At 43.4% G+C, this 20914-nt stretch overlaps 4 protein-coding genes across 14 annotated transcripts in view; all 4 read right to left on the reverse strand.

Moving 5' to 3' along the window:
- The window catches only part of LOC100113917 (max dimerization protein 1), a 187420-nt gene extending 181211 nt beyond the window's left edge, over positions 1 to 6209 (reverse strand). Inside the window, exons 1-2 of one of the 7 annotated variants that reach the window (XM_031931208.2) lie at positions 5779 to 6124; positions 1781 to 2240 (exon numbers count right to left, since the gene is read on the reverse strand). In XM_031931208.2, the coding sequence (XP_031787068.1) occupies positions 1781 to 1835 (55 nt within the window). In that variant the 5' untranslated portion in view covers positions 1836 to 2240; positions 5779 to 6124. Of the gene's footprint in view, positions 1 to 1780; positions 2241 to 2602; positions 2903 to 5094 lie in introns of those variants that run through there. The other 6 variants (XM_031931210.2, XM_031931211.2, XM_032600806.1 and 3 more) reach the window with 6 other exon arrangements.
- A 328-nt stretch (positions 6210 to 6537) lies between these two features.
- LOC100121719 (DALR anticodon-binding domain-containing protein 3) lies at positions 6538 to 8699 on the reverse strand. The gene is made up of 6 exons (XM_001605280.6): positions 8255 to 8699; positions 7538 to 8165; positions 7324 to 7460; positions 7086 to 7250; positions 6878 to 7011; positions 6538 to 6792 (listed from the first exon to the last, which is right to left on the reverse strand). Exons 1-5 carry the CDS (start codon positions 8540 to 8542, stop codon positions 6883 to 6885), a joined length of 1347 nt encoding a protein of 448 aa, XP_001605330.1. The 5' UTR covers positions 8543 to 8699; the 3' UTR covers positions 6538 to 6792; positions 6878 to 6882.
- Positions 8700 to 8847: 148 nt separating this feature from the next.
- Positions 8848 to 12784, reverse strand: LOC100121700 (protein FAM160B1). Of its 2 annotated transcripts, none has more exons than XM_032600805.1 (7): positions 12624 to 12784; positions 11511 to 12154; positions 10953 to 11424; positions 10432 to 10882; positions 9996 to 10359; positions 9396 to 9923; positions 8848 to 9322 (listed from the first exon to the last, which is right to left on the reverse strand). In XM_032600805.1, exons 2-7 carry the CDS (start codon positions 12098 to 12100, stop codon positions 9220 to 9222), a joined length of 2508 nt encoding a protein of 835 aa, XP_032456696.1. In that variant the 5' UTR covers positions 12101 to 12154; positions 12624 to 12784; the 3' UTR covers positions 8848 to 9219. The 2 variants fall into 2 exon arrangements, with proteins under 2 accessions (XP_032456696.1, XP_001605312.2); XM_001605262.5 differs by having other exon boundaries at positions 12464 to 12761.
- A 395-nt stretch (positions 12785 to 13179) lies between these two features.
- Positions 13180 to 20914, reverse strand: part of LOC100121683 (hexokinase type 2) — a 30266-nt gene continuing 22531 nt past the window's right edge. For all 4 annotated transcript variants that reach the window (XM_008208824.4, XM_016985702.3, XM_008208825.4 and 1 more), the window contains exons 2-7: positions 18664 to 18826; positions 18162 to 18517; positions 17648 to 17747; positions 17008 to 17362; positions 16657 to 16927; positions 13180 to 16576 (exon numbers count right to left, since the gene is read on the reverse strand). In XM_008208824.4, the coding sequence (XP_008207046.1) occupies positions 16499 to 16576; positions 16657 to 16927; positions 17008 to 17362; positions 17648 to 17747; positions 18162 to 18517; positions 18664 to 18826 (1323 nt within the window). In that variant the 3' untranslated portion in view covers positions 13180 to 16498. The remainder of the gene's footprint in view (positions 16577 to 16656; positions 16928 to 17007; positions 17363 to 17647; positions 17748 to 18161; positions 18518 to 18663; positions 18827 to 20914) is intronic.

Below are 20914 nucleotides of genomic sequence, written 5' to 3' on the forward strand. Positions count from 1 at the left end.
GAGTTTCGAGCAAGTGGAGTGATAAAATGAGATCATCGCGTTCTGGGGACGAGACGCTTGGCACAGCGCACACACACGCGCGTGGATACTTTCTCAACTCCGCTGTATACACATGTGCGCTTGCGTGAGCGAAACCTCGTCGGCTTCTTCGTCGCTCCGACGAGGTGTTGAGCTTTGCTCGTTGGAATGGTGACAGAAATTGAAGCTTCAAGCTCGCGTGGTCTTTTTTTCACGTTGTCTATCTCTCTCGCTGCAGGTTTTTCGGCTCGGCTATTTTAATTATAGAAATATAGACCCACATTTCACGTTATTACGGACCTTCGGACGACGAGCAAGGCGACCTTCGATGATTTGCTTGTTGTTTTCGAGAGAAAAAAAGAGAGAAATTCGAAATCTAAACATAGCGCGCGACAATGCGAAAACAGCAGCGCTATCGCTTCAGTAGTAACAGACGACCCGTCCCCCGAGAGCTTTCTCTTGACCGCGCCGCATTTAAATATCAAAATTTGCCTGAGCGGGAGAGCGAGAGAGAAGTGCTCGAGCGAAATGTTGTTTTCGCGCTGGCGCATTATCTCCGTCTGCCGTATTATTAATTCTTATCACGTGCCGTGATTCATTATATTCATACTCCATTCATCCTCTCTCTCTTTTGCTCTTCTGCGCTGCTCCGCCTCCGCGAATAACTGTACGCGTCTAGTATGACTTTTTACGATGCTTCTTCGCCGCGAAAGAGAGGGACAGATAGAGAGAGAATATTAACATTCATTTCGTTCTTCTTTTTTTCGAGGCTGAAAAATTGCTCGAGATACTTTTACGAAACTCGAAGAAGCGATGCACCGAAAATAACCCTTCGACCCCGAAAAAAGACCCGGAGCGATGAATCCTGCCGTTTGAGAACAGAAAGCGAGAGACGACGGATAATTAAGCGAAAAAAAAGAGAAAGAGAGACAGAAGTCACGTCATACTTTCATTGCGTCTGTCGGTTACCGTGTCCCAATTGAAATTTCGAAATGAACTTTTTCAGCGAGCATTGTATCACAATGTAGGTTAGAGTATACGAAGGTTTTCCGGGAAATATGGGCAAAGTTAATTAGATCGGAATGCTCGATGTAGCTTTGTTATTTCCCGGAGCTGCAGAAACGGTTGGCCTATGCAGCGAGAGCCACCGCGCGCGCAGTATCTATGCAGCGTCGAACGTATGGGCCGCGTGTAAACAAAGAAACCATGCTCTGAAATGATCGTTTCGCGAAAATTGTTTTTTCAGGAGTTTCGGGAAGTTGTTTTAAGGCGAAAACCGAGGGGTCGCCGTGTTTTGACCATATTCCAGGAATCTGTAGCGAGAAAAGTAGCCCCACTGTTTATACGCGCGGCGAAGTAAAATAAATTTTGCCGAATAACGTAACCGTAATTCGGAACGCGATAGAACTCGAAAGTTAATAACGAAATATGGGTCGAACGAGGAAGCAAAAATCGTTTCGAGAGAAAATTGATAAGTTGCAAAAATTGAAGAAAAAAGTCGCGATTTAAAACCCACGGCAAAAGCGTAAACACTTTTCTTCGCTGATGTACGACTCAGCAGCGCAAGAAAGAGAGAGAGAGAGAGAGAGAGAGCGAGAGAGAGCCAAGACAGCAAGGAGAGGTTAGGTAGGTCTGCGCGTACACGCGTTTAAATGCCACGTCCTCTCGCGAAAAGAAAGCCGCTCTTGCGCAGCGTCAATTTCTACATGCACACGTGTACCTACTCATACAGTGACTTGTGCCGATGAAAAAAAGAACTCACCTCTGTCCCTTCGTTCGATATACTCAGCGGCCTGCAGGAGGGCAGCAATGCTCATATTTCCCCAGTTTGGCGTGTTCCCCCGCTGTTCCCACCGCCGGCTCTTCCTGCGAATGCACACTCGCGGTCACACACTGAATATTCTCTCTCTCTCTCGTACGTTCTCCTTCTTTTTTTTTCTCTTTTTCTCGTTCTTTCGCTGTGTCTCGGAAGCGCGAGCGGAACCAACACCAGACACTTGTATAATAACGTATACTCCTACTGTTACTCAACGACGGAGACAACTACTTAATATTATTATTAATATGTACAACACAAGCACTATACTGGACGATGGCGGTAATATTGCGGGTGAAATTCGAATCTGCTCTTTACGTCCGTTTGTTCGATGTGTGGATGAGACGAGGATGACGCTGCTGACGATGATGCTCTTCGTGTGTATCGTACGGGTGTACTTACGATCCTGCAAAACAGAAACACCGGCGACTCGCGCGTTAGCTACTGAAACTCGTATACGCATGCGATGTGCACATAAAAGAAAGCACGTGCACACGGCTCGTGTGGTCGGCCTTATTCACTGGCTCTGTATTATACTGCACTGTCGCGGCGAACTAGCTCTCGCTCTCTCCCTCTCCCCTCCCTCGCGAGAAATTGAATAACCTCCGTTAATTTTTCAACGCGTTATACACACTGATTTGCCAAAGAACTCCGCTGTATCGAGAAAACTGCGGCGCGGCTGACGAAAGGAGGAAAAGAAACAATAACCGCGAGGGAGGGAGAAAGAGAGCGCGAGATATAGATAATATGCACTCGCGAGCGGTCTACCTGCGTGTCGCGCGTATAGGTATGTATATTGCACAGCCGACTCTCTCTCTCTCTCTTTCAGCTACGATACAGCGACCTCTCCTTCTCACTCTTTCTCTCTCTTGTATGTACGTATGTGCTATAGGTGTATATAGCTCGATCCTTCTCTTACTCTTACTCTCTCTCTCTCTCTCTCTCTCTCTGTCGAACGAGGCGAAAAAAAACGCTGCACGCGCGCACGCGACCGAGGACGAGGAGCGACTGAGGAGCCGCTGCGCGAATGCATCGCACAGGCGGTGGTGGCGTTGCGCGCGCGCGCGCTCCCGAGTCCCGGCGGTGGGGGTATATAAGGGAGAGAGATAGAGAGAGAGAGAGAGAGAGAGAGAGAGAAAAGCGAAACGAAGAGGAGAGATGTGCATGCTACTGCATGCGCGCCAGTTGCGCGCGATGTGGATTGATGCCGGCGATTGATGCGCGCTATAGGGAGAAGCTTCCGCGGATTTCTATCTGTCTCCCTGTTTTGGGAGTATTGATTTTTCGAATTTTGGCGGGAACTCCGAACAAAGGCTCGCTGCGCTGTATCGCGGGCTCTGCGAATCTGGGTCCAGTGAGTAAATAACTAGCAAACTTGAGCGCGTGACCTCAAGACGAGAGACTGCAATTTCGCTAACGAGAATCATAAATTTGCATGAAGCTCGCGCAAACAGAACGTTTACAAGCAATGAACTTGATAAAATTACGCCGTCAAGGCGCTCAGTTGAGCGTGAAAAAGAAACGAGTGTAAACAGTATATATGCGCGGAGAGCCCTCGAGAAAGCCATTAAAAAATCGTCCTCGCACCTGCAGCAGCAGTATACCCCATCGAAAATACCATCATCACTCACTTCGAAATGCAAAACGCGTGTCTTCCTCGATATCCCCCAGCACCAGCGACTTTCGAGCGGAGAAAGAAAAGAGAGATATATGCACCGGGCGCACACGGGAGTTCACCTGGATCCAGATGGTCGCGCCTATAACCGGCAGTTTAGCGGAGGGGGCAGAGACGCACGTGGCGCGCGCACTGTGTGTGTGTGTGTGTGTAGCTACTTATAAGGCGAGAAGAATGTTTTGAAAATTCGCTGCGCCGGCTGAGGCCCTAAGTACTGCGTGTTGTTCTCACGGGGCGGCCCGCATAAGGTACTGCTTTTCAGGAATTAGCCTCGAAGAAGGGGCCGAAGAGAGGGAGAGATGCCTATCTGCGGGAGTAATTGATACGTTTCGACGCGGTGTCTAATTTGGCCTGATGATTTTATGGGGCTGTTACTTTTTCATTATTGTTGCTGCTGTTGGGCAATGGAATTTCGCTGGTATATCTGATTTAGCTTGTTTTTCATTTTCGAAAACTCTTTATATACCTACACATAAAGGTATATATGCGTGTATTTATTCGCGTTGCGTAACGCGAGCAATAAATCTAAATTTACGCGGCTCAAGGTGGCGCACATACTCACACACACGCGTGTAATAAATTTTTAACTCTCGTTTTTATTATCGGCTCACTCGCAGATGTGGGCAACACCTGTTTCGGATTCGGAAAACGGAGCGTATATTAAATTTCCTCCGTATAATACGAAACTGCACGAAGTTGCACAACTAATTATTTTCCTCGTGTGTATTATATGCGCGCGACGCGGCTCATAAATATTAGATAAGAAATCTCGGCTCTTTTTTTTTCGCGCGTCGCGTGTATTATCGATCGATTTTAGCGAGCGATTAAAATTCAATGGAACAAAACGCCGCGTTATCCCTTGCGATTATTAATAACAACGAGCGTTATACAGAAAAGCCCGCGTAGTTAACAACAACAATGGGCAAACGTCGCCGACCGCCTCAGTCGCGCTCGGCGCATAAAGTGGGTCAGTAACCCCGCGCGCGAATTTCGGCTCTCTCTCTCTCTCTCCCGTCGAGCCTCCTACACCTCCTCGCAATGTATATAGGTACCTATACAGCACTGGAATCGTGACGCGCAGGTTGGGTCGCGGATTTTCGCCGCTGTTGCCACGCGCCGCGCGCGACAATGGCTCTCTGGGTAACTCGACTGTCGTTGCATAGCGATAGAGAGCGAGAGAGAGAGAGAGAGAGAAAGAGAGAGATATGGGCTCTCTCGTTAAACTGTGTGTAATTATACGCCTATACTGATATCGATTCTCCGCGATACGTTTTTTAATCGATTATTAAGAATCGACTACTACCGCGATGTTCACCGCAGCCTATACCGAAGCTCGCTCTGCGTGTAATGGAACCTAACCGCCTAGAAAAAAAAAACTCGAAGCCTTGAAATCAATCCGGCAATGACACACGCGGACAGTATAATTTTTTTTCGCCTCATTGTTCCACGGACATTTTCCGCGAAGCGCTCGAATATAATGCAGCGCGAAAAATAAAAACGGGAGCGTAAAACTAAATCATCGAAAAACTTTATTACTATGCGAGAGTATATACAGAGCAGATATAGTCGAGGGAACGAAACAAACCGTTTATCCGGCGTGAAGTTTACGAGGGAAAATAGCAGTTCGCCGGAGCGAAACTTCGGCGTCACGCCTCCGCGTTTCTTGAAAATTTCGGTCCGGTTTCCGAGACTTCGCCGCCGCTGCGCTGTGGCTTTTAGGCGTATTGTGTTGTGTAGTTTTCCGGTGAGATGAACGCAGCGAAGTGGATAGGAAAAAGCAACGGCTCTATCGCTGGGAATGAGAGAGGCGAAGTTTTTCGTTTTGTATAACCCGCTTCTCCGCTTGATAGGTATGTTTTTACTGTTTTTATTAAATCTGATATGCTACTGCTTTTATCCGGATAAAAGGATTTTTACTCGCTCTCTATTCCGTTCGGACTCTGGCCTGGATGTTTTAATTGGAAGCAGCCTTTGAAGGCTTACTTTTGATAAAAACTTAACAAACACTTCACTGCCTAAAAATCCAACGTTTCACTCGTTCTAATCACAAGCCCGGCGAAAGATCGCGAGAACCGCACTAATTTTTCAATTTCCTCAATCTTCCCGGTAACGTATACCTACACACGCGAACACCTCCCGACGAGCCGGCAACCGAGTGCAAAAAACCGACGACTGCAGTCACGAGGTCTATACGCCGCTCTCTCTCTCTCTCTCTCTCTCGCCTCTCTGTTATGTGCACTGCACGCGAGAAAATTCGCGAGTCTCGTACCACTATACTGTATATAGCTCGCGAGAGCCTCTCACTGTTATAGCACAGAGTCCCGTATACACGCTGCACTGCACCGCCTCCTCGACACCAGTAGTCTAGTCTTTCTCTTCCACGTCGACGAGGTGTGTATGCGACCGAAGCACCGCCGACAACAATAACAAGAGCCTCCGACGACGGCAGCCAGCGACAACAACAACACGGCGCTGCAGCAGCTCTATCTCTCTCACTCTCTCGCTCTCACCAACACGCCTTTATCGATGTGTCAAACCTCAGGCCGAGCTTACGCGGACTGTCGGACTCGGCGATTGGCTGGAAAGCTTCGCAGCCGAAGTCCGCTGGCCAATGGGAGACGACGTTGCTCCGGCCGGCCGTGAGCCTGTCACGTGAATCTCATGCTTGCAGCGGCCGCCGAGAGGGAAAGAGAGAAAGAGAACGCGCACTTTCCGACGAGGGGAAAACAAAACAAACAGCTGGTCGGTCAGGTGGGTTCCTGCGTGCGTTGCTTATCGGAACGTCAGCTGTTTTTTACGTAAGCAGGAGGAGAGGAGATTCGGAGAGTTTTCTTGGCGCGGTTTTGATTATCATGGGATGCTTAGGTCTTTTTTCTTTGAAGATTGTGTCTTATCACGCTTGGCCGTTTCTACTGGCAGAGCTTTGGGGAGGGAAATTTGAAAATCGGAGTTTTACAAAATGCAAAAAGTCTATTAGCTAGCAAACGTGGATAACTTCGTGGTACGGTGTATAAATAAAAGTCGGATGCGTCTTTGAACTGCGGTAAAGGCAGTTTGTCTCTATTGATATAAAAATACTTATTTACACGATTACTCTCATGTATGTATGTAATGAAGTAAAACTAAATTGTAGGTTTTGATTGCGCTAAAAATCTGCTTATCCTGGCCAAATAAACAAAACTTTTAAACATTCTGTGGATGTTTAAGTAATCAATCTTCATCTCTTTATGCTATAGACTTTTTCATTCTTTAAAAGACAACATCACTTGATGCTCTCTCAGATCTGAAAATACATTTTATCTGTAGGGTTCAGTTTTCCAAATCACTCCATTATACATATACAAGCCATTTAAAATGATTCTACTTACATCGACTACATGTATTGGACTTCCTTAACTTCTAACAGAGCCAATGAATTACGTAGAATAATTCGCAATGATCTGAGAAGATGCAGCCTTTCTGAACATAACTCAGAAATGCGGCTATCGAAAGTCGGGTTTGGCTGTAATATTAATGAAAAAATGTTGATTTTTCTCTTGGTACAATTACCACAGTTTATACTCGTTAAATACTCACCATTAAAAATCGATTTTTTTCATAATATCGACTAAATTCGTGGCATAGATTAGACACAAATGACCACAGCAAGTGAACATTCACATTAAGTTTTGGATGAAATGTAACAGTAGCCTTTAATACATCTGGATATTTAATTATATAATTATAAAAGAGATTCCATTCCTAAAAAATGTAAGATAATATATTTATAGCTTATAAATTAAATTTGAGAAATATTAAAAATGTATGTCAATACCTCAATGTCCAATGTTAAGAATGTAAATAAATTTTCAACTTCCGGGATTTGTGGAATTTCTCCCTTTAATAGAAGTTGTGCATATTTATCTAATACTGCATTCATTCGAACATTATTATATAAAATATATGATCCCTCTGTAAAGAAGAAAAATTATTTATTTATCAGCACAATTATTAGATTATTATAACAATTCACAATGCAATAAAATTACCTTTGACAGATTTATCAATATTATCAAAGTTTTTTAACATTACTGTACTGATGTGTTTTGTTGAAAGTAATTCATGAGATACAGATGCATCTGCAATTTTTTTAATATCCTCTTCACTGTTGCTTCTGGCAACTAAGTCATCAGGATGTCTTTGATCACATAATTCTTTAACTTTTGAAATTTTATTTTGCATGTAACTCTCTACTGTCAAGCACTTCTCCTTTCTTCTGCTGCTATTCACGACAGCTCCACATACATATCGCTCGTTCTTATCAACAGTTTTACCTACTGACTTTATTGTGAAGACATAATTGTGATCGCATACCTCATCTTGAACATTGAAACCTTGGGCTTTCAACAGATTAGTAGAAACTTTTTTAAGCAAATCCAGCCTCAAGTTGGTAAGTTCGGACTCCTCAGCATATTCAACTCCTAATTTGACTTTGATTCCGCAGTCTTCATTAATTCCAAAGTTCTTACCTTGTGTATAAACAGCCTTAATGGCATAAACTGCGTGTACTCCTCTGAGATATTTGATATGAACTAGATTTTGATGAATAGAAAAATCCAACATATACAGAAACTTTGCCATGTCTTCATGTTTTCTTTTAATGCATTTTGAGATCATCTGTAAAAATTAGAAAAGTGCATTAGTCTAACATATGAGTATTGTACAATTTTGAGGTTAAAAATAGTTAACAAATACAATTTACTTACTTGCGTTCTCAGCAGATCAAGAGATATAGTTTTGTCTGAATGAAACTCGGTCCAGCCTAACAAATTGTGCATGGAATAATCCAAAATATTTGTTAGGCTCTGCAAAAAAGGTGTATTGAGTTCGACATAACCTCTCCAATGCTGGATTTCCATCGGGAACGCCAAATCATAATGGCATAGATCATAGTGCGGATTTTTTGAAATATGAACTGTTTTCGGACACTTATGAACACGACCTGTGATGGTTTCAACAATAATTTCAGCTACTTGATTAGGTGTGAATATCATTTTGATGGTTAGGCAGTACTTCTAGTTATAAGTAGTAATACACGGTACGCATGTGCAAAAGTAGCGCTTACTTGTGTCGAGGCCTGTCGAGCACATCGACACGACTGACAGTTGACACGAGCCGCCTTGCACTTACATAGTTAAATCATTGGCATGCCAATTGCCAGCCGAACACAAGAACGTCGGAAAAGTGGGGAGAGCTTCCCCTCATTTTTGGACTCATTTTCCAGCGTAAACGCACCGTCCCTTTGCTACGATGGTACAAAACTTGTGATAATTGGTGTCAAGAGTAAAGTAAAAATGCGCAATCTTTTCATGATATTTATTTTAAACAACTAGAGCAATTGTGCATGAAAATCGCTGTAAAATTTACAGATGATTTTTTTTGTACGAAAATTCCTATTGTCTTTTATATACATATATATTCCTTTCGTTAAAAAAGTCCATTTTTAACATTTTTGATTCACACCTAAACTATTAACAAATACTTGAGATGATTATCCACACAATTTAAAATATACATGTAGTTAATCGTTTTAAAAATTTGTTGTTATAATTTGTCTAGCGCAATTCCATGCTAGATCTACTTTGTATGCTTCGATTGAATCCCTATAAAATGCAAATTATTGTATTTACAGCTAAATTTACATATCATAAATTTCGGGTAATCAGAACTGCTATGTGGAATGATGATATTTAACGTATGCGATCGCCGCTAACTCTTTGCAAAATTCTTCTGTCACAATCGCACTTTCAAGCAGAATTTGTTCCACTTTTGACCTAAAAAATAAATATTTTATGAAATCTCGTCAAATTTTTCGCGTCGAGCACAGAAAATGTAAAAGAATAATACCTGGCGCTAGATTCGGAAACTGTTGAATCATCGATCTGACAGCAATCATCGAATAATCGCAGCCTGGTCTCTTTGAGCGCTTGCTTGTAGTTCGGTATCTTAGGAACTTCGTTCATAAGTTGTTTAACAACTCGCTGCAAACAAATGAATAGACTCTTCTTTCCGGACGTCAAAGGGATCAAAGGATTCAGCAGAAACTCGTGGAGATACGGGTGCGGTAGCAAGGCCAGCTTGGAAATCAGGACAGTCAGTTGTAAGTTGATGTCGTACTTCTGCTTAGGGATGTTGCTGACTTTCTCTAGTAACATGGAGAGAAAAGGTCCTGGATAAAATCTGCTCGAAGAATTATCTGTTTCTGGTCTGGAGTCAGAACTGCCAGAGTCATCCAACGTCACGGCTTCTAGTGGCCAGGCAAGAAGGGCACAGTTCTTTACAACCATCGAATACTGCTTCTCCCAATCTCCCATGTACCTTCCGTAATTGTTGTCCGATTCAGTCTGCAGTTGTCTGGGCACCAGAGAAAGAAAACTGCAAAAATATTCTCGTTAGCAGGCATAAGTAACGAACGATGAATGAATTACAAAATCAATCTCGCAGTACCAATTCAAGATTCTGTGTATATTGCTCGGTGCCAAAGTTCTGCTGTGACTCGTCCCGTGCGAGATATCCATAGAGCCTTTTTTCTCGCGTTCCCTCTCGTCCTCCTCGTCGCTCCACGAAGCGATTGCGCTATCGGCCGCGCTGTTATCGTAATACCCACGCGTGTTTAAGTACGTTAAGACTAGACAGTGCAGGATATGTTCATCCTTTTTCTCGATCATCTCCTCGAACAACTTTAACGTTTCCGTGGTAAGATCGTCACTTTTTGTACAACAATTGTCTATGAGCCTATGGATGACGGGTGAACACCACACGTCTGGAATGTCGGGATCCCTCTGCTGACCCACCAGCCATCGGCCGATTTCTAGAAAATTTTAAAAATTTTAATTTCTTTTTACATTTATGCAAGTAGTTCCTAGATAGAATCAAATCTCACCAGTGCTAAGCGGGGAGCAAGGAATATCCTTTAAACATTTTGTGATCAACGCCGTGATCAGAACGGCATGATGAGCCGATAACGCCGGGGTTAACACTTTTTCGAAAAAGTTTATTCTAATATTTTGAGCTAAGACTTCCGCGACATCCGGATGAGCTTCCCTGGAGAGTTGAGCACAAAAATCGAGCCACATGAAAAAAGCGGCTACTCTTCGACATCCAGGAAACTTCTTTTCATTCAGCAGAGGAGGTGAATCAAGGGCCCACGTTACTTCGATATCTTCGATTTCGCCAGGCTCAACGTGAGCCGGTATTAAGTTAAAGAGAACCTCTAGGCGTTTTGCTAGCACAGCCGATAAATTACTTTTGGCAACAATTTCAGCAAAAAAGGGGTCGTCCAATGAAGCTAGAACCATTATTCCTTCGCATGCTCTTATTCTAATTGTGTTGTCCTGAAATAATTAAAAAATCATCGTCAGTACGAGTACTACTGATCCGTCAACTTAAAATAAAAATACCCACTGCACTGTTTACGTAGCTCTTGAGGGAATCCAAGAGCAGACATTTAGAGTGCTCAGGGCTGCCTGGACCGCTGAGTGTAATATCGTGTTTGCTGCTTCTCGATTTAATATCACCGTTACTAGAAGCATACTCTTCGCTTATTCTTAAGTCTTTAAAATCATTAAGTGCCGCTATCACTGGATCATATGTAGAAGATTCAACTTGTTCAGGTACTTTGTACAAATGTTCGGTTTCTTGGGTGTCGTCGCTAATTTCGGACACTGAATTTGGAATGTTTTCATTGGGCTTTTGTGTAAGTGGACTCGAGGTTCGAGAAGCGATTTCCACGTCCCTTGATGACCTGCTGGATTGTGTCGAGGAGTTTGATCTTGTAGATGTATTACGTATGTGCTTGGACGGTTTGTTTTCTTGTGAGTCCTCTGACTGTGCGATCGATTTGTCAGCAGAATCATTGTGAAAAGACTGGTTCCTGCTGTAAAAATATTAGCAAGATTCGTAAATTTTTACATCCATATGGTAAGTGAACACTCAATTATTCCTCATATATATATTTCTCACCTTGTTTGGAACAGATCAGGATTTACCAACGTAATAGCTTGTGTATTCAGTGGTTTAAACAAAGGATTGGCATTATTCATTTTCCTAGCAGGTATGTAAGTAACCTTTTCAATTTCTGACTTTTCATAATCACAGTGCAAAATTCCACTCTCTTGTCTTACATTACTAGAGTCATTCACTATGTTTGTTACATGTGGGTACTTGCAAACTAGAAAACAGAGACACAGAAGAAATTGTATTTCTTCGTTCTCAATAGGTGAGGCAAGATTTCCATTGCACATAGCTATAAGCCTTTGAACAGGCCCGTAAACAGCTGCATGATGCAGCAGAGGATGCTTGGATCTGGTCAACAATCTCCGCAAGAAGGACAAACAGACCAATCTCATCCCGGGTGGTGTTTCTGCACTGGCCAGAGTTGCCAGTAAATCCAACAATCTGTGCTGCAGTAGATACTCGAGGCATGGACCTGGTTCATCTCCATGTTTTTCCTCCTCTAGCAAGAGCTCCAGCAAACGATCCAAGTGTTTTGGTATGCTTGTGGTTTCTACAGGTACTTTGGAATCGCTCAAGTGATTGACATAAAAGTTCATAAGCTGCTTCCAGTGATAAGTGAAGTCTTGTAGAGGCGTAGCTGGAGGAGCGATCTGGAAAGCAAAGCAGGAGAATAAGCAATTCGAGTTAGATACTTTGCATACAATCTACATATGCTGATCAATTGTTAGTAAAAAATTGCATAGGTTAAAGAAAAAAGAAATATGGAGCGCAACGACAAGCAAAGGAGAGGAACGAACGGGTTGTGGGTCACAAACAAAAACATAAACAGTGGTGGAATGCGTTTGAAAAAAAAAACAACTAAAACAGCACGAACGACAAAATTCACAATGAAGCTGAACAAAAAGAAACTCGATTATGCAAATATGCCATAAACGACGAGCGCAGCGTGGCACACTCACCACGTCAATGGCATTTTTCAAAGCAATCTGCAGACCGCTGATCATGTTTTTGTCTTTGCGATACTCATGCGAAAAGACGGAGACGCTCTGCGCTACTTTCTCCTGACGCGTAGAGTCACCGCCAAGTAGATCCGCATTTTTTTAACGAAAAAAACCACACCGAGCTGCTCTCCGTCGAGGTTGGAAAATTCAGGCTCGTCGTCGTCGTCGTCGTCGCAGTGACACAAACGTCAATATACGCGAGTAGGCTGGTAAATGCGCGGTATGCACTCGCGCGCTGACAGCGAAACGCGCGCACTGCCGTGTAGCAGAAGGAAATCGAGAGGTTTGCACCTTTTGGACCTTAGGTGGCAGCACTTGTCGCGGTGTGGGGGAGGGGGGAAATGTAGACGTGAAAATAGAATTAATTAGCGTTTATCTTTCGACGGTGGGTCATAATTGTTTCCGTTTTTATTCTCTTTCGGTTACTGTTTATCGTTGCGGTGAATATTATGTATACATAGCTGATGAAAAGAACGTTTTTAAAATTACGCTGAAGAAGAATGCTCGGAGTTAAACGAAATGAATTTCAATGCAGTTATGCACGACTTCTAGGTATGATTTTGAACGAATTACTCGTTATCGGCGCGTTATCGCCTTAAGACTGCTATAATTTCAATAGTGCACAGCGGTGTTTGGCTTATCGGTTAAAAAAAAAATTCACAAAAGCTTATACGTAGGATTCAATAGTTTTTTATTTTGCAATTTCAACGTGTACATATTCAACAACATTTATCCTTGGATGTAAAAAAATTATGGTGGATCAATCGAAATGTTATACATGTATGTACTTTGTATACTTTTATACATATGATTACTTTGTTTTCCTTAATAATCATGAAAATTAAGCATCCGGTCGGTTACTAGCCTCATAAAGGCCTCTGTGTTTGTTTACTTTTTTTTCTCTATAACAACGCTTTTTTGTTTTGTAAATCTTCCTCGCGCTGTAGCACCTGCACACACTTGGTGTGTATTTCGACTCAGCCTGGCATTGTTTTGCTATTTAGTTGTCGACTTTTTGTTGCTAAATATTTTTACCATCGCTTTGGATTTTCATAATATACGCAGGATCCACGTTTGAAAGTATACACAAGTGGTACACACTTTATTACAGCCTTTTATAAAAAGAATCGTTATAACAAACCAATCGTATAGTTTTTTCCTATTACTTTTGTCTCTCTCGCGCACATATAATAATAATAATAATAGTAATATCCTCTAAAAAGATTCGAAAGCAACGTTGCCGCTGTACAATGTGTGACTCTGTTAACAAAGCGTCTTCGAAATAATAAAGTCTTTGATGTATCGTAACGTGCAGGTGACGGCGCGATTCTTTATATGATACTACCAACGCGCTTCAAAGGTTCTCCTTTACGAAACCTTAAACAGCTCGTCGATCCGATCGTAAATCTCGAGTTCGATCGTCAATCGTCGTTCTCAAGTAAAATCGAATTTATAATAGTGACTAAAAGAAGCTAAAACAATATATTCGAAGAGTCGACTCGTTCGAGATTTTCGATCGAAGCTATCAATCGACGGCTACGGATACTTCATACTCTACTCACCGACTTCCGCGACAGACGGCGAAACATCGTCGACGCCGAGCAAGAGACTACTAACTCGATGGCTTTTCGAAATCCGAAAAGAATCAGGTGTACATGACTCAAAACCGCGCGAGAACAAACAAGTTCTCTGCGCGGCTAGGCATGCAATATTCTCGCGTCTCTTATCAGCAGATAACGATCGTCGTCGCGTCTCTACATTATATTATTATACGACGTACAGCAGTGCGAGGTACACGCGCATGGTGTGTACCTTTTTATTCGCTTATTCAGTGCGTCGCGCCGCCTCGATCACAACGAAGTGGGAAATTTAAAGATTCGAACGATAGTACAGTATACACAAGTATAATAGATTCGCCAGGCTTAAACGTATATGAATATGATCGCTCCTTGGACTATCTAATAATAACCCTTTCTTCATCTCCTTCCATTTAATTTTTTTTTTCACAATAATTATTATTACTTTTTGTTTGTTCAATTTATACGCTCATCGGCCTCTCCCTTCGCGCGCTTCACTTCCTCGCACTCAGTCGAATTATTATTATTTTCTTGTTTTTCACGTATACGCAACTCACACGCACACATTATTACATATACACAGACGTATATAAGTTTCTCGAGAACTTAATGTAGCGTGTGGCCGGAGCCCCCCCGACGCGATGGTTATTTTCCTTTTTTCGTTGTACGCATATCTCGTGTTCATGAGGGTGTGTGGATTTTCTTCCGCTTAGCGATGTTGGAACGCTGTGCTCGTGAAAAGTGTAAAAAGTATACACGTCTTCGCCCCTCTTCTACGCGCTTCTGTTCTATTCGCGATATGACAACGCACAAGTTTAGCCTTGTGTGTTCGGGTATACATCTATATACGTACGCGAGCTTTTTATTTTTAAAGCAGGCGTGTTTCAAAGGTTCGCTTCTCGACTATGTAATGACGGCGGACTTGGCGAACCGGCGAGTTTCGTATATTTCTCTCGTTTGAATTTTGTCGAAGGAAACGGCGTCGCCGGTCACATAATGGTTGCAAAATTTTTCAAAGAGTTTGAGCGGTAATAAAGACAGAAGTAGTAACTTTGTTTCTTTTCTATTTAATAGAGAGAAAACGTCGAAGAAACTCGCGGTTTGATCGCTGAGACGTTTCTTTTTACATAATATTATCGTGGTTAAGGCGTTTCTAGCTCTTTCTCCTTACTTCGGACCTGCGATATTGAGTCGCGCGATCTGGGGCCTCCAAATACGTATATTCACCGTTAATCTTTGCTCTCGTCGACGCAACGTTTCTTTCTCATCCCTCTAATGCTTTCGCTCTCGTATATTAGCTTCTCTCTTGCACTACACAGTAAAATTTGATACCTCGGATAATACATAATAATAATAGTAATAATATAATAATATATAATAATATAATATGATTAATTACAATATGAATTTACAGACAGAAATTTCTTCCATTGATCATTGGATGCGAGTCGCAGTATATTTTACATACGTTTCGATATTTTATTTTTATTTAGCTAACACGCTCGTGTACTTTAGCTGCCGATGCTGGCAAATTCATAAAACGAATTCGATAAGTAACGATAATAAAACCGATGTACAATAATAAAAAAGAAATGAAGGTCGATCTTCGTTGAGTCGCTCTACAACGTTTTGTTACATCATTTTTTTTATCCAAGTTTGCTCACTTATATATATTAAAAATACGACAGCGATGCGAGGCTCTTTCAGTATCAAAAAATATGGCGGAGCTTCGTGTTATATGTATATATATATTTTTTTCATTTATCTTCACCTTATTCTTCGCAACGTCCGGTATTATCCTTCGAAGAGCCAATTTTAAAAAAATATATAAAAAAATCAACGAATATAATCGCAGTAAAAAGAACCGAGAAACAATTGTCCGGCATCTGTTTTCCCGACGAGAAACAATTATTACAATCACACATGCACTTGTATATATCTTTCTCTCCCTCTCAGAAGATCAGGGTAACGATAAAATCATATGATATACTGACGTCCACGCATCGGACGTCCACGAATAATAATATAATAATATAATAATAATAATATTTTCACTTTTCCGTTAACATTTTTTCCCGTGTATCATGTGTATTTTCACTTAAAAATCGTCGGCTCCGCAAGCTCCTCACGATCACTCGTTCAAAGCGGCTGGTGCACAGTCGGGCTTGGCCAAGCCCTCTCCGACGTCTTTCCTTCGCTCTCCGACATGTGTGAGTGGTAGGTATTTTCATCAATCTTTTTTTCTTTCGTTTTGTTTGTTTCTTTCAGTTAACTAGACTACGCTCTTTGTGCTCTATGTACAGAAGTGTATCAATCTGTCGGTACTTTTTTTAAATTTATTATGTATAATAATATTTATACTTTAGTCTAGAAGTTTTTTTTTAAGTAAAGTTGTAAGCGGCCCTGCCGCCTAGCTTCACCGCTTTTGCGCGGCTACTGCGGCAACCAACGCCGCACCGCGACCGCTGCCGTCTTCCGAAAGCATCAGGTCGAACTGTGAAGCAACAACGATGCGGTTTAGTATAAAAATTTTAAATTTCAAGTCTGCCAGTATGTGCAGTGACAATATCTCACCTTGTACGGCTGCAACGCGCTGATCTTCTCGACCATGAGGTCGTGGAAGTGAGGATGGAATCTGTAGACAGAGCCGTCGACGCCGACCGTCACGTTGTTCTCGCCCATCTTGACGAGGAGCGTCGCGATACCCGCGGACGCCAGATGAGCCGCTCGCCTCGAGACGACCGAGCAGACGTACCGCACGTTCTCGCAGTCCTGGTCCGTCGCATTCCTGATGCCCAGCTCAGCCAGGATCTCTCGGCAGTTGGCGTACTTTCCCTTAGGATCGCTGAAAAACAAACGTCCGTCGGTAAAACATGCTTCTTAACCACAACTTATCACATGTAATATCCCTTCATGTATACTCACGACTCGATTTCGGACACGTATTTGGTGAAGAACTTGCCGCGCTTCCTCAGATCGCAGGAACACTTGCCGTTAAAGAGCAGTCCGTTGTTGGTGAGTTTCTCCAGTACCAGCCTGGCGAGCTCACCCATGTACATTCCCGATATCATCTTCTCGAAGAGCTGTTTGCTCGGGTTGATCGAGTTCTCGTCGATGTCGCGGTCGAACTCGGTCAGGACGAAGTCGAGGGTGCCCTGCTCGCCGAACGCGCCCCACTCCGTGTTTATCAGCATGTGGGGTTTGTGCGCCGCGTACTGGCCCGGTATCGCGCACTCAACGTTCTCCGTCTTCTCCACGTAGCAGGCGTTACTGCCGGTACCTGGAAAAAGTCGATAACCTCGTTACTGTAATGCATAGATTCTGCATTACCGACCGAGCTACAGTATATCTAATTACGCTTTGCTCTTCGAATTAAAAACTGATGCAGTCAGTCATTAAAATAATAGTCGGTTTGTTTTTTCCCTTCGGACAGGATTAGATTTCTATCGCCTTGAGACAATGTGTCGCGCGAGCGTGCGCGAGCGAGTAGAACGTGTTTAATTTAGTCATTACTAGAGCACGATATACATACTCTTGCGCGCGATATCGATTATTATGAACTTACCAACAATGAGGCCAACGCGACAGTTCTTGTTTTTCCAAGCGCAGGACATCAGCGTACCAGTGGTGTCGTTCAAGATCGCGCACACGTCGATTTTGACGTCCTAAAACAGAAGACGAATAGGCGTTATCGAAGCAATTCGAAACTGTAGTTAATAACAAAGTCAATTTTATGCACGGAGTCTTATTATGCCCATTAGAATAGATCAGAGATATCAGAGCAACGTCAAAAGAAGCATTTATCGCGACTCTATAACGACGGATTTTTCCCTTGATGCACACTTTCATTAGTCTCTCTCCACAGACTGACCTCCATTACGGCTAACAACTCAGCACGCAACTATTTCGAAGCTGCAGTCCTTCGCTCTACATCAAACTCTTGCATTTTACGACAATTATACAGAGCTAAGTATAGCCCTTGAATCAATCTACTTTGTTGCAGCTTTTTTTTTTTCTCTCATCTCATACTGTGACAAACCGGCTGAAAGCGGTATACAGGCACAGAAAGCGAAACTCACATTTCTCCTAGCGATGGCATCCTCGAGGAGGGCAACGACGTCCTGCTCGACGACGCCGCTGCAGTTGAATCCCTTGGTCCACCTGACGAGAAGACCCTTGGTGAGGCCCTGTTGGCTCAGGGGGAAGCTGAAGGTGAAGCCAAGGGGCAGAACCTCCTGCTCGAGTTTGAGGTCCTTGACGAAGAGGGCCAGACACTGGGCGATGTGGTCGAACAGCTGACGACCCGTGCCCAGCATCAGGCTCTGCGGTATCGCGTAGATCTTGCTCTTCATGTCGAAGCTCTGACCGTCCAGGGTGATCAGCAGTACGCGGAAGTTGGTACCGCCCAGATCAAGCGCCAGGAAGTTGCCCTTTTCTGAAAACGTCGGGGAATCGGTTTAGCCAATTTGTATCCTCTTAGAATGAAAAGCGTCCATTATGCACAAAGCTGCAGCTCATGAATACCGAGAGCGAATATAATGGCTTTTAAGGGTATCATAGAGTTGGAGAAGCGAAGCTTACCGGTGCCGTTGGGTAAATCCTGCACGTAGGTGGTGTAGCATCTGACGATAGCCTCCTCGTGGCTCTGCTTGGACAGACCCCGGTCGATCTGGTGCCTGAGCCGCTCCATGACAAGCCGGAGCTGCTCGTCCGTGAGGATGAGGTCTTTGCACGCATCTCTGATCTGGAACGGAAATTTTGAATCTTCGTTAAAGCCGGAATGAAAATGGAATAAGGCATAATTCTGTAGAGATATTTGAACCCTTTATCCAACCGGGCAAAAACGCGGCTAGTATCGATTATGCAAGCCCGCAGCTCCGTACGTGGCTGGTAACAGAAAAAGCCGGCGCCGCCGAGACCATTATACATGGTAATCAGGCTTAATTAACTCGGCTGTATGCTACAGCTCTACATGATCTATTTTTTTTTTAATTCTTTCATTGTATACCCAAAGAACTATAAAACACATCGCATAGAAGGAAAAACGCACTCGTCCTTATCAATCATCCCGAAATCTCCGCCTGTGCAATTAAATAATCCCTCCTCTCACCCTCTTGAAATTTACGACTCTACTCTCCAGACGACAGATCGTAAAACAATCGACAGCGGAATCGGATCTCTCTCTCTCTCCCTCTTATCTCGTCTCTCGCAAGCATCGTACGCCGCTGACCTTTGCGCGTCCTTGGCCGACCTTCGAGCGTCTCGCGGCGCTCGAGTCGAGCTTTTCTTGCGGATTTTCGTTTTCCTATTTTTCAAATTCGTACGAATCAATAACAACTAGTGCGTCTATTATAAACGACTTGTAAAACAAGGATATAATAATCCTCGACGTGCAATTATTACTCTCGCAACGATTTTCGAGTCCCCAGCTCACGACTTTCTATTTCGCAAACCTCGCTGATGCGGTTTCGACATTCCGAAAGTCTCTCCGCCGTATAGGAGATGCAGAGACTTTCCTACAATAGTCAAGGTCAAAGTCGCGATAAGCGAGCGCTAGTAGCGCAGGCGATAAGCTCGAATTACACTGGTCTTTGAAATTCGCGCGAGGAATCGCTCGGAATTTGCATAACGCATAGAACGTATAATCGAGTTGTGGTGTGTATGAATTTTAAGGATCGACGCTGTGTTTTATAAACAAGAGAGACTCTTCTTACGATCTTCCTTATCGCTACAGACGAAATAAAAATAACACCGAGTTTCATTCATAAAAACTCGCCGAACGACGCACGCGCGACTATGCGCTATCTCTTCTCCTCTTTTCCTGGATCTATCTACTTTGAAAAAAAAAATACTGACAGACCTAATGATCCGTATACTCCGCTCTTTTCCCTCATAACTATAAGACAGTTTTGAGAAATCGACAATGGTAGGTATAGGTGATTAACGATCGTGTTTTCGTTTGTTCTCTCTCGTCGGCTGCTTGAAAAATACTCGAAACGGCGAAACGCGTGATGATACTGCAGAAACCTCCGAGTGAATCATACTCGTGTAAAAACTGAATTATCATCGTAAACACGAGGAGAGACTATATGAAAAAAACCGCGATGCGCACCTGTGGACGTTAACGAGCGAAATCCAAAACACACATAGAGAAATCCTCTGTATATTTCAGCGCCGACCTTTGACACGAGATCTTCGGGCGGAAAATTCGCGCGAGTCGAAGAAGAAGACGCAGAAGCTTTAATTGCGCGCGAGGCGTCCAAGGCCGGGAGTAATTAACACGTCCAACGCACTTCCTACATCTCGTGCAACCGGTCGAAAGTCGTTTGCTGCACTGCTGTCCTCTATGACGCTCGATTATTGCGTATTTCGCGCTGTAAACAATTTACGTCACCGTCTTTCTCGGTATACATAGTGCAATAGTTAAAAAGACGAATCTGATTGGTGTGATACCGGTTTCAACTTTGACTTTCTCCCAAGCAATGATCGTCAATCAGCGCGGCCAACGAGTTCGAAGCGATCGAAAGCTCTCGCGAAAAAGCTCTGGTAATTTTTGCGTTTTATATATCTAAATCAAAACACGCGCCAAAAAGTCGCCCAGCGTATCTTATCGAGCTTTCCTCGATTATACCGTCTGTGTTTTGAGGGCCGAGACATCGTACGATCGGCAAAAAGCGAATCCTCAATTCGACGCGATAACGCGATTACGTTTGGCAAAAGAGGCGCGCGCGAGTGAGCACAGCATCATCGGTGTCCCACGGAACGACCACGAGTTCGACGCGTGACTGGATGGAGGAACGGCTCGTGTATAGGGATTCGCGGGAAGGTTCTG

This window comes from Nasonia vitripennis, chromosome 5 (genome assembly GCF_009193385.2).
Source record: "Nasonia vitripennis strain AsymCx chromosome 5, Nvit_psr_1.1, whole genome shotgun sequence".
NCBI classification, from domain to species: domain Eukaryota; kingdom Metazoa; phylum Arthropoda; class Insecta; order Hymenoptera; family Pteromalidae; genus Nasonia; species Nasonia vitripennis.